This window comes from Phacochoerus africanus, chromosome 1 (assembly GCF_016906955.1).
Source record: "Phacochoerus africanus isolate WHEZ1 chromosome 1, ROS_Pafr_v1, whole genome shotgun sequence".
Classification (NCBI taxonomy): domain Eukaryota; kingdom Metazoa; phylum Chordata; class Mammalia; order Artiodactyla; family Suidae; genus Phacochoerus; species Phacochoerus africanus.
The window spans coordinates 171,366,012-171,379,064 of NC_062544.1; the positions used below are offsets into that span (position 1 = coordinate 171,366,012).

At 42.0% G+C, this 13,053-nt stretch overlaps 1 protein-coding gene across 1 annotated transcript in view; it reads right to left on the reverse strand.

Moving 5' to 3' along the window:
* Positions 1–1,140: 1,140 nt before the first annotated feature.
* The window catches only part of MINDY4B (MINDY family member 4B), a 33,922-nt gene continuing 22,009 nt past the window's right edge, over positions 1,141–13,053 (reverse strand). Inside the window, exons 9-12 of the mRNA XM_047754959.1 lie at positions 12,470–12,542; positions 11,733–11,894; positions 2,779–2,959; positions 1,141–1,283 (exon numbers count right to left, since the gene is read on the reverse strand). Coding sequence (XP_047610915.1) covers positions 1,141–1,283; positions 2,779–2,959; positions 11,733–11,894; positions 12,470–12,542 — 559 coding nt within the window. The remainder of the gene's footprint in view (positions 1,284–2,778; positions 2,960–11,732; positions 11,895–12,469; positions 12,543–13,053) is intronic.

The window sequence follows — 13,053 nt, forward strand, 5'->3', positions numbered from 1 at the left end:
GTCATCGGCAATCTAAGCCAAACTGGCTTTCTCTTTTGACATTATTTATTATTCACCTTGAAGTTTCATTTTCTCCATGCGTTTTAAGTTAAAACATTATTCTTTGAGCCAAGTTAAAATGCATTTAACAAATTAATTTGGACAATGGCTGCAGAAAAGTTGTTCTTTGCAAACTAACCTTTGCTTGTGAGTACAAAGCCCTAAGTCTATGAGTTGGTAGACCAGTAGGGTGGAGAGGAAAAAGATCTAGATGTTTGCCATATGCTTCTTTAAGAAAGAATACATGTCTTGCTTTGTGTATTTCTTCAGAAAAGGTGTAGGCATCAATAGGACCAGGAAGAATCATATTCTAAAAAGAATTGTTTTCCCCTTTGAACAATGACATATGAAGAGAACTTTATTTTTGTATATAATTTTATTTTATCAAGGAATCAGAAGTCTTTCTTGGTTTATCTGTTTGTCTCTCTGTGTATTTATATCCAGCTTAGAAAGAAACAAAGCAAATAGAGCACCGATAGAAAGATGGTCTCTTTCTGTGTGCTCTCCTTGAGGGCTTGACCCCACAGTCAGCTGCAACAGCCAGCCTACCAGGAATAGCCCCCGCTTCAAGTCCATTTACTATTTTAATGACAAGAACTTGCTAATGTGGGCACTTGAAATGTAACCTTGGAAAAGAATGTCCTCCGTACCAGGAAATCTTTGAGAAGGCTTGAGTTCTTGCCATAACTGAAAATCTGATAATGTATTGCTGATGACTTCATCCCCAAAGGAGAGCTATCTCCCTGCCTCTATGGTCCTTGGGGAGAATCACACAGAGAAGAGAGTAATTTGGAAATAACATGAAGGAAGCTGACTTCAGTTTCTCTTTTGAATGTGCTGAAGGGACCAATCTATGTGAATAGAGGGGAGCCACCTTCTAGACCCTGCTATAAGGGCCCTGTCTCTCCTACAACACTGATAGCAACCGCAGAGAGTTCATGGAGACAAAAGAAAGAAAAACAACTGCTAATGGGTTGGGGAGAGGTCTCTGTGGGGCTCACGAATGAGGAGTGTAGATGTGAAATGATCTCTCCCCAAATCAGGCTTTGTAGCCCAGTGGTGCTGACACTTCAGATGTCATGGCACAGCCTGGCTTTCTCTTTAGAAAAAGGGAACAGTTCCATTCCAGTTGATGGTGGCCTCTCTCCACTTGGTTCTGATTGTCATCTCCACGGGAGAAAACCATCTTCCTGGTCTGTGTTCATCTTCACGTTGGACCCTTTCCCAGTGATGGGAGTGAGTGTCTGAGGGAGGAACAGCCAGTGTTCAGATCCCAGCCTATGGTCACCATTTCGGAGGAAGCCAGGAAGGAAGTAAACAAGGATGGGAGTGGGGGCAGGGGCTAGGCTCACAAGCTGTGCTCCTAGAACTGGTTAAGCAGAGGGGGATTCCAGTAGAGGGTGCATAGACATGCCCCATAGAAAACAAGTCCCTGGTAATTTGGGTTGTTGTGGATTTTGGAACCTAAATATTGATACTGTGAAATGGCATGCCTGGTCCAGTGCCATCATGGGACAGATAGAACCGGTTGTGGGTCACCGGATATTGTCAGGAAAAACAAGAAAAGGGAGAGCTGGCCACTTCTCAGTGCTTCTAAGAGTACATTTGCAGTTTGAGGTGAAGGGCAAAGTATACTAGTGAGGTAGTTAAGAACTGGGTTCAAGGCCCAAGTTTGTCTCAAATGACATTTGAGAAGCTACTTGACATCTCTCAGCCTCATTTATTCAATTAGAAGTCTCTTTTGCCGACACTTTAGTTCCTACTATGTGAAACAGATATCATAGTTCCTACCTTATAGGACTGTTGAAAGAATTTAATGGGATATGAACGTAAAGCTTTCAACACAGTGCCCAGCACAGAATGCTTGTGGATGCATGTGAGCTAATAAAAAAAATGATGCTTTCCTGAAAGAAGAGGGTAAAGTAGAAACAACAATATATTTTAAGGAGCATATTGTCAATGTCCTACTAAATTTTAGATATATAATAAATAAAAAGAATTAGGAGCTGCACAGATAAAACAGTTACCAAGATACTTTTCCAAATTTAACACCAGGCTTATGATGCTAAATGCAGTCAGTCATCAAATCAACCAGGCTCCAGAAGCTAACATGACACTGTAAATCAACTACACTTCAATAAAAATAAAAATAAAATAAGGGAAAGCAAGCCTCCATCCACAGTGCCAAGGTACCAGATATAGTCTCCCAGTCTCATCACATTTATTCTCTTGTCCAAAGGGCTCTTATTTAAAGATAGCTTTTTTTTTTTTTTTTGCTTTTGCTGCACCCATGGCTTATGGATGTTCCCAGGCTAGGGGTTGAATCCAAGCTACAGCTGTTGGCCTATGCTACAGCCACAGCAATAATCGATCCGAGCTGTGTCCGCAAACTACACACCATAGCTCACAGCGACACGGGATCCCCAACCCACTGAGCAAGGCCAGGGATCCAACCCGTGTCCTCATGGTTCCTAGTCAGATTTGTTTCTGCTGTGCCACAATGGGAACTCCATCATTTTTTTTTTTGTCTTCCCTAAGAGTTGTTTCCTCTGTCCTCCTTCAAGACCCCCTGCCCTTATTTAAAGCTGGTTTAGCTTTCCCAGGTTACATTGCTTAGGGTTAGGCCCCTGGGACTGAAGCTTAGGATTCATTTCAGAGATCAAGCCTGCATATTTTCCTGCAGCGCTAGCATGACCATCCACATGTGTGAACTGTCTCTCTGAGCACATGAGAACTCACCTACTGTCAAGTGTGCAGGCTTGCTTTGTGCAGGCTGGCCACTGTAGAAGTACAGGTCAAAGAAGCGCTCCATTTTCCAGTCTGATAAGAGCTGCCTGTTTGTGCTAAAAAGGATGCTGTAGTTTCCATTGATGTTGCACAGCCAAATGGGTAACTTGGGAGTCTTCAGCATGCTGCCCACCTGCAAAGGGAGGGGGGATGGCAGATGAGCATAGAGACTTGGCCGCACTGTGACGGCATCAAAAAGCAGCTCAGAGGCTCAGCGCTTGTAGATGTGCAGAGCCCTGTGCGTGGAGGAAGATTTCAAACAAGGGCTTCATCATGAATGAATTTACATGTATGAATGGTGGGGTGGTGATGCTGCAGTTCTCCTCACGGACTTTATTTTAAAATATTTTAAGGGTGGGCTCATGGAGCAGGTGGAACAGCCTCAGTTTGGTTTTGAAGTGAGGTAGAGAATAAATAGATAAAATGAAATAGAATAAACTGAACTAGGGGTGGGACAAGAGAACTTCAGTTGGTCTTTGTTGTTGACTGCTGTGTTTCCTTCCATTCTGAGGATAGGACAATATTGCATTCAGCAGGTGGTGACTCCGGCAACACTAACCACTTAGAATATAGAAGAAAGAATATTTAGAATCTGGAAATAGAGAATATTTTGAATACAGAAAAAAGTCTTCTGGGAAATGAGGGGAACATATACACTCACACAGATATACACACATCTGCATGTTGACATGTAGATCACTTGCGAAAATGTACTTCGAGCTGAGTGTATTACACATAATATTAAGTTCACATTTTTATCGGCTTACCTGGCTTTTCCAGGCAACTGTCAGTTTGGCCTTGAATTCTCACAGGTAATGAATTAGATTCACAAAATCACCACCCTGGGTCCTGTACCCTTCAGTAGCCCCTGAGGGTATCACGATATTACATGATATCATGATATTACTAATGATATCTTCCATTTTGTTCAAAGAGGCAGGAAACACACATATTTTTAATATCATTGAAACTCATTAATGTTAAAAACAATTTTTTTTCCTACTTAAAGAGGAAAACAAGAACTGCACTGAATTCCCCATCATTTCTAGGAATCACTTGGGGACCCTTAGCCCTGGCTTGTCTTCCCATCAAGAAATCTGATTCTGTTTCTTTTCTTCTCAGTCCTCAGAGGTGTACTGTGTCTTCAGGAACAAATTCTGTTGTGTGCAAGATTCAGCTTTGAAAAATCTTGTGTTCCATAAACTCAAGTATTAAAGGCTAATAACTTGACATTTTGATTTCTCAATAGTTCTATTCAAATCTCTTCCTTTTTCCAGAGTTTAAATTCTTCAGTTGTGGGTGAGTGGGTGAATCAGAGATGCTTTTGTCTTTAAACTTTTCTCTTTAGCTACCAGAGGAAAATTATATACTATGTGGAAAAGGAATGACCTCAGTTTTAGTTGATAATTGAATAAAGGGGTGCAGGCCCAGATCCCCAATCCAGACATGCTCATAGTGGGCACAGGGTTTACTCATCTACTCACACCAGCACTCGCCCCTCTGGGCTGAATATAACAGGAGCATCTTACACACCAAACGTGGGACAAGTCGCCCACTGGCCACCTCGAAAATAAAACACAGAGGATATGCCATTGGAGTAGCCGCATATGTTTACATTCCAGAATCCACCCCCAAGTTCCAAAGAACTTTGTCACCATGCATTAGTTATAAAAGAAGCTCAGAGTTCCCTTGGCACAGTAGGTTAAGGATCTAGTATTGTCACTACTGTGGCTTAGGTCGCAGCTGTGGCACGTGTTGGATCCCTGGCCCCAGAACTTCCTCATGCCATGGGTGGGTCCAAAAAAAAAAAAAAAGCTCTTCCTTGGGCTGTCTCAAAATGGTAAATGGTACCTTTTGTACTAAGGTTTATATCTAATTAAAATATGATCTGCAGTTATTAGTGTCGGAAAACAGGAATAAACTAATTAGGAAACTGAGGGTTGTTTGTAATAAAATGCCACTCCATTTGAACTTTAAATGGATGTTCTGGCTGATATTAAACCAGTGAAAGTTCCTGTAAATTATGTGTGGGTGGATGTAATAGAGTATGAACATATACGGTATTGCTTCACAGAATCTTTGTAACGTAGGCAAAATTGAGCTGGTGCTCAGATCCATACTCTGCAAGGTGCTAACATCAGGCAGTTGTGACTTTAAGGCAACAATGCAGCAGCTTTCTTTCCTGAACTCAAAGCTGTTCATGACTTTATTAGAGTAGGAAGAAAATGACATAGTTATAGTCTCCAGTGGCCAAAGTAACCATCCATAGACCCACACTGAGCAGGCAGAGCCCTGCTTGCCTTGGGAGATTCTGGTCAAGAGGAAAATGTCACACCTGACTGTCACGGCACTTTGGGTTTTAACTCTAAGAGGCGAGCCTTCGGATTACAGCTGAGAACACATCTGGTTTAAAGTGAGTCCTGTGAAAACAAAACCAAGCACCTCCTGGTTGAACCCAGACACCTATTCTACCTCCTTCTTTTCTCAGCGCAGCACGTGATCTGTTTGACTGGAATTTTCAGTTAAGATTTTGTATTGCTCTTGGGTAGACACAGTTTATCAGCTAACCTCCCCCAAAGGAGGCTTCTAAATAGGTTTTACTGGTGAGATTCCACCAGTGCAGATTTTGTGCGTGTTGCCTCATGTTGCCATGGTAAAAAGGAAATTAAATGGTGATACAGTGGTGCTATAAATAAAATACCTTTCTCCTTAAATTCACTCATTGTGTAATAAGCCCAGGAGGTTCAGCCTTACATGCAGCAATCAAGCCTCCTGGAACATATATCATTTAAGGTGAAATTATGAAGATAAGAAGGATAGACAAATTCTAAACACTGGAGAATGAGGATGGAATCCAGGTAGTTCCCCTTATGCCGTCTAGAACAATGGTGCCTAGAGTGTGCCTTTGCATAAGGAGCTTGATTGTGAAGTCCCAAGGCCCCCATCTGGTGATCTGAATGGAGAAACGTGTTGGAATGTTGTGCTTTCTTTGCTGATTCCCAGTGACGGTTCATGCACATAACTGATCATGGTCTGGCTCTCATCTCTGCCAGCTGGAACACCAGTTGATGTCACTTCTCTCCCCAAGTTTGCAGGGATCCCCTTTTCTGTGACTCAGTGGTAGAGTGCAGTGGGTGGAGCTTTATCTGGTACTTTAACCATTGGATTTCTTTCTCTCAGTCTCTTTAAGGGGAAAACGTAAAGAAGGAAGAGAGTGGAACTCAAATAGTGGTGTGCTCTTGCCGGGGCTGCCATGGGAATAATTCCAACAAAACCTAAATGGCTTCAGTCCCTTCTAAAAACCAGAGTTGATTTTTCTTCTCGGTGGCAGGTGCAAAGATAATGTGAATCTCCCAAGGCTTTCCAGATGGTGTTAGACTCAAACTGCTTTATGTTCTCACTTAGGTATTGGAACCTCACACTCAAACCTGTACCTCCAAATAGAAAAGTGACGGGAGGCTTCCAAATAGTGCCTTAACTTGCAGGGAGCTGGCTGTGTGTGGCAGGAACCGTCAGTCTGGTGGGCTCTGGGGGGCTTGCCATGTCATCTAATGAAGCTCTTTTTTTTTTTTTTTTAAATGTCACCCACTGGGCTGTGACATTGGGGCTGAAAGACGTGTGTTTTTGCAGTCTCTGCAATTTTATTGCAGAGTAAGAAGGGATTCACTTGGGGAAGACAGAGGCAGAATAACAGGATGGGTTTCAGCTTGAGAGCAGAAGCTAACTGTTAAGGCAGCACTCTGGTTTTCTTTTGAACTTGGAAACTTTTCTTATTTTAGGTTTCTGTTCCCAGTGTGTGCATATAATCTGCCAATTTATAGCAGCTACCCTAGGTGGGAGTCCCTAAATACCCATGAAATAAGCATTTGGTATATTGATGGGCTCTGTACAGAGTCACCATGCCTCAGAGCAGAAATAAAGGGGAGTGACTGTGGGGTCCTTAATCCAGGGGTACCTAAAGCACTCTCCTATAACCACATCTGGTTCTTCTTTGAGCAAAGTGCTACTCTGCAAGAAGTTCTGTGATAAAATATTCTGAAATATTAGATATCTGTGTGCATTGCAGTCAGATGGGGCTTCTGGGTAGCAGGACTCTGAGTGCCCTTGAGCTTGTCCTCTAGCACATATGTGACAGACATGGTCTGCCCAACCACAGGTGAAGAGCGACGGATTTAAAGTGCCACAAGCACCTGCAGTTCACAATCAACTCAAACTCACCACTGCTTTAACCTAGAAGTCAGTGGATAAAGTTTGAGATGTTGAGAAAAACTACCACACATCCTAACACTGAGCCATGGTTTTGCCACCATCTAAGTGCTATAGTCCAGCATCAGTGTATCTATAATAGATATTATAGATTATATCATGCAAATCTATATCTCTGTGTCAGTACACAGATATGATAGATTATAGAAGCACTTCTGATAGAGTATAATTCCAAAACTGACATTTTGCATTTAACACTTTATCAGAAAATGAGCAAAGATGATTATGACTGGCAGGATGGCACCATGGGCTGAAGGTGGGCTTTGAATGTAGATAGATTTGGGGTCATAATCCTAGCTCTGATGCTTCCTACACCTTTCTAAGTCTGGATTTTCTCATCTCTAAAATGAATGACCAAACAACAGCCATGCACTAGAACTAACATTGATTAAAATTTTGAGTGTGGGTGAGGGTTAAATGAAATAAGATATCATTGTTTGTACCTTAGAGAGAGTCTGGCGCATAGTATATACTCTACACAGTGTCTGTTAGCATTAAAATTACTAAATGAGCTTTGAAAAATACCTTAATTACCATCTTCAGGGATGGTGAAAAAATATAAAATTCTTATGTATATCAAATTATTCTATATATAAGATTATTTTAATAATAATAGATGAGCTATGGCTTGCTTTTATTCCAGAATATAATGAGGTGCTATGGAAAGAATAAAAAAGCACCATCAGATAAAATAAACTTCATATGTACACATGTAGATGCCTAACATAGTCATATATTCAGCAGTGCAAGTCGGAATACTACCCGCCAGCCTGTATTTGCTCTTTAATACATTTGTTCTGAAACCAAACTTCAAGTGCATGTCAGAGACAACATAATAAACATCCTCAGGGTTTCAAGCCATTAGTGCACAATTTCAGGCAATTTTCACTGAGGGCAGGATTCAGAGGCATCTCCCTGGGGAGAGAACACTGACTCCAAGAAGGAAAGATGAAAAGCCACATTAGTCACTTTTAGAAAAGATGGAAGCTTTGTAGATTTGATTTCTACATAAATTTGAAAGCTAACCCGACCAGTCACCATCCTTTGCCCTACTTCCAATTTGTGAGCAGGCATTTGGATGATGGTCCTGTGGTTGGGAACATTTTGCCCTCTTCCTAGCAGGAAAGCTCTTATTTTTTTTTACCTTAGGCCTCGGCCTCCTGACTGACTTTAAGGTCCTGACAACCATCCACTTTATTATTGGAGGATATTTTAGGTTCTTCAGGTAATTTTCTGTAGAGCATGATTTAACATCCCTATTGGTTGGAGCTGACCTGTCTCGGAAGAAATGCGATCCAGGGGAAATGGTAGTGCTGAATCGCTGTGAATTCTTGACTCTGTGAGGCTTGCTTTCTCTCTCTCTCAACCTCTATCTCTCTTTTAGGGGGCATAGCCTTTGATAAAGGCCCTTTTCTCAAGCAACTTAATAGCTATTTAGTGAACACCTAGTTAATTTTAATTTAAGATAAGGTTTGTCCCTAAAGCCTTGCAAATGTGAAAAAGGAACAGAAAGCTGTCAATCTCTCTGGTACAGATTGAAGAAGGATATTTTTTCTTGTAATTTCAGTTGAAATAGCTAGTTTTCCAATTCTAGATACCATAGATTTAATCAGCTAAGCCTAACGAGATTTTTTTCTCCCCCCCCCCCTTTTTTAAAAAAAGGAGCAGTAGGTCAATCAGGGGCAATTTTGTCCTCCAGGGGACATGTGACAATGTCTGGAGACAATTTTGGTTGTCTCACTGGAAGGCAGTGCTCCTGGCATTTCATGGGTAAAAGCTAGGATGCTGCTAAACATCCCACAATGCACAGGGCAGCCCCCTTTACAAAGAATTGTCCAGTCCAGGAGTTCTTGTCATGGCGCAGTGGAAACGAATCTCACTAGGTCCAATGAGGTTGTGGGTTCGATCCTTGGGCTTGCTCAGTGGGTTAAGGATCTGGCATTGCCGTGAGCTGTGGTGTAGGTTGAAGATGTGGCTCAGATCCCTTGTTGCTGTGCCTGTGGCATAGGCCAGCAGCTGTAGCTCCAATTTGACGTCTAGTCTGGGAACCTCCATATGCCATGGGTGCGGCCCTAAAACTAACTAAATAAAAGAATTGTCCAGTCCAAAATGTCAGTGGTGCTGAGGTTAAGCACCTGGATGCACATTAGACTCTCCTGAGGGCTTAAAAAATTCCATGCCCAGGTGCTCTTTAGGCCAGATAAATAAGAGTCATTGGGTAGGACCAGCTATCTGTGGGGCCCAGTACAAAATGAAAAAGTGGGGCCCTTTGTTGAAAAAGTGTTACAAATTTTAAGGCAGTGACAGCAGAGCATTAAACCACGTGCAGGACCTTCTAAGTGTGGGGCCGTGTATGACCACCCTGGTCCTATACACATGCAGCTGACACTGTTCTGGAGGAGGACCTGGACATTGATGGTTTTAAAAGCTCTCCAAGTGGGCCAAAGACTAGCAGACACCTCACCAAAGAAGATGGACAGATGGCAACTAAGCATATGCAGAGATGTTCCACATCATAGGTTATCAGGGCAATGCAAATAAATTAAGACGACATTGAGATATCACTGCACCCCTATTAGAATGGCCGAGATCCAGAACACTGACAATACCAAATGCTGGCAAGAATCTGGAACAACAGGGACTCTCATCCTTTGCTGGTGGGTACACAGAATGGTACAGCTACTTTGGGAGGCACTTTGGATCGCTGCTTGGTGCGGGTTCGGCCCATGGCCCAGGAACTTCCACGTGCCTCAGGCACGGCAAAAAAAAAAAAAAAAGTATAAAGAAAAACATTATGCAAATAGCAGCAGAGGTGGTGCAGAGATATGACAAAGCTTGTGAACTACCTACTCACATGTCAGAACTACGAGAAATACTGTTTTCCATCTTTGTAATTTGTAATGAGGATAGAACGAAATAATATTGTAAAAAAGCTTTGTAGTATTAGAGCACTAAAATTATTGTTGTGGCTTTTGCACCCTCACTCCTTTAAACTTGTGTCCCATGTGTCCTGCCAGACTGAGTCGTGGCCTATTACTGGACCCGATAGGTACAGAGTGCTTGACCATGTGTGGTTGAAAGAAAAGAAAAATGTGTAAAATGAAATCTCTAAGTTCCCTATTTCTGGCTTGGTTTTCCTTGTCATTATATATAGCAAATTCTAAACTGAATTCCCAAGTTATCTGGAACAAGTGATTAGGAACTTTATAATAATAACAAATCCATTCTCTGTCTAGGGCATATTCAAAGTACATTCTTTCACATTCATACAGTGGAACTCTTTGCATCCATTAAATATGATGAAGGTCATATATTCATTGACATAGAAAGACCTTTGTGTTAAATGAGAGAGGCAGGGTTCAGAAGAGTAGAATAGAAATATTTATGTGAGAAAGAAAAGGAAGCATTTCTGAGAGGATTGACCGTGGGTGATGGAATTGGGTTCATTTCTTTTACTTTTAGCTTATCTCTCAATTCTCATTTCCCCCCCTCTTTTTAAAATGTAAGTATAGTTGATTTACAATGTGGTGTTAGTTTCTGGTGTTGTTTTCCCATGATGGACAAGATTTCAAGGTGCAGGTATGCTAAGTAAACTTTTAAAACCCACTAGTACACAAAATATACTAATTCTGCCATACTTTCCTAATGCCATCAGACACGATTTGTATGTGTTGTGACACTGATTTCATGAATAGCAAACACATTGTAGCTGGAACTAGCGGTGGGAGGAAAGACAAATGAAACTGTGGATACAAAAGGACCTTGTAGAATGGGAAGTCTTGCATGTATGAAAGGGATTTTGAGCCAGAACCAGGAGAGTGAAGGACAGGCCAGGCTCTGAGCAGCGGAGCTCCTCATTTGTGTTGGTGGATGGTGAGCCTAGGGGGTTTTGTCATCATCACCTTAAATTCCATCCCAGCTGGTTTCAGGGTCACTCCAAATGAGCGTTGCTTTTCATGGAAGCTCCCGTTCCTTTCTTGGGTTCAAGGATGAAATTTTTGTGAAAATGTCACAGAAGCATCTTTGATTTGTGATTTGGGTAGGCATGTTGGCTTCCCCTCCTGGTTGTTTTTGCAGAATCACATCTTACTTAATTCTCCAGTTGTGCTTTTCAACAGCACAGTCTACTTTCTGGTTGTCAGAGGTCATAAACCCATCATCTGGAAAACTTTTTGAGAGGCATATCATGAGTGGGGTTCCCTTTTTTTTTTTAGTGATATTTTTTAGAGCTTTGAGCGATAGATAGAATACATGCATTCACCTTTGCATAAATAAAAAATTGGCAAGATACTGACAGTACTGATTTCTGATGGCTGGCGATGCAGGGGAACTTTGTGTATTTCAAGTATTGCTTAAAAATTATTTGCGTATTACTTGTATTACCTATATTCCATATACATAAAATATATGAAGTAAAATAGGAAGCAAGGAGACTTGGAGAATTCCATTTAGACCAGGAAACATTTCCGTGTATGTCTGTATGTGTATATGGTGGGTGGGAGGCATATGCAGAAAAGAGGTAAAGGAAGAAGTAAGCACAGATTGGATTGCCTTGCTATACTGAACAAGATGACCAAATATTGACATATTGGCACTTTGATGCTGTGGTTGAGAACTGCAACACACTGCAACACACTCACCTGTGAAAACCCATTGTCCTCTGAGGTGGTCTTGCCCCACTGCAAGTAGCCGACATCACTGCGGGTCAGGACCCCATGTAACATTTCCTGAGACTTTCCTTTTTGGCAGCCATTAAAAACATGCGGCCTTGCTCTTCCAGTTAAAGCCATGTTCAGAACTGCCTAGATGACATATATTTTACAAATATTTACATTTCAGGTGGTATTAACCCAAGGACCTAGTCTCTTTTTTCTTTTAATAACCATAAAAATCACCATTTCTACTGAAAAGTATGAAATCCCACAATCTATAGGTCTGGAAAAATACCCGTCATAATGTTTCATAGGGCGAAAACAGGAGTTTATTGATGTTTTTTTCTCTTCATCCCCCATAACTTCCCATGTCTCTCCTCCCTTAATATTTCTTTTAATTTCTTTTATGGTTTCCATAGCTGTGATTTAAGATGCATGAAGATAAGGTGTGTCTATAGTACTTTTCTTTCAGTTATTAGGGATTCCTGGTGGGTCTTGTCAAGATATTTTCTAATGTTTTTAGGAATGTTGGGCTCTCAGAGGTAAACCAGAAAGGACTGTAATGGAAAGTGGAAGGTATAAGCTGATCTTGGGCTTAGGGGAGCATCGTAGTGTTTCAAAGATAATTTGATCACCCTTCACTTAAGGGGGAAATATTCTTAATTGAAAAAAAAAAAAAGCCTAATTCAGATTCTCTAATAAAAAGGCAAAGTCTTCCACCTTACCTGGCTGCACAGGAAGCCTCCAGAGTTTGGTTGTAGCAGATAAGTGGTGGAGACATCCAGATCTTTCTGGAGCCTGCAGATGGGAGCGGAGAGAGCCATCAGTCCTCAGTCAGAGACATGACTGCCCAGGACCTGCAGCCTCTCCTCCCTGCCCCCTCTGACTCAGAGCAGCCGTAGCCTGGGCTCGCCTGGTCACTGTCCTTCCCGTGTGCCTGGCATGTTTCTACCTGTCACTGGGAAAGCTAGGACTATGTTTTGGGGTGATCAGGAAAGCTCTGGATGCCATTGGGGGAAGCCAATGATAAGTGGTGAGGGAGAAGGAAGAAGCTGCAGCCCTCACAAGTTAGAATCCTGGGTATGGGCTGTGTGTGGATGCTGGGCTCAGAAGAGAAACTGTTTGCTTTGAGTGCCAAGGGATACTTGGCTTAGAGTGGTGGCACATGACTACTCCACAGAGTGCTAGCCCAAGGCAGAGCTGAACAGATGATTCAAGTGGAAAAGATCAGTTCAGGAGTTAAGCCCATTTCTTGGCTGCACCATCTACCATTTCATCAGGGACCAGGGCTCAGGGTTCTACCCAGGAC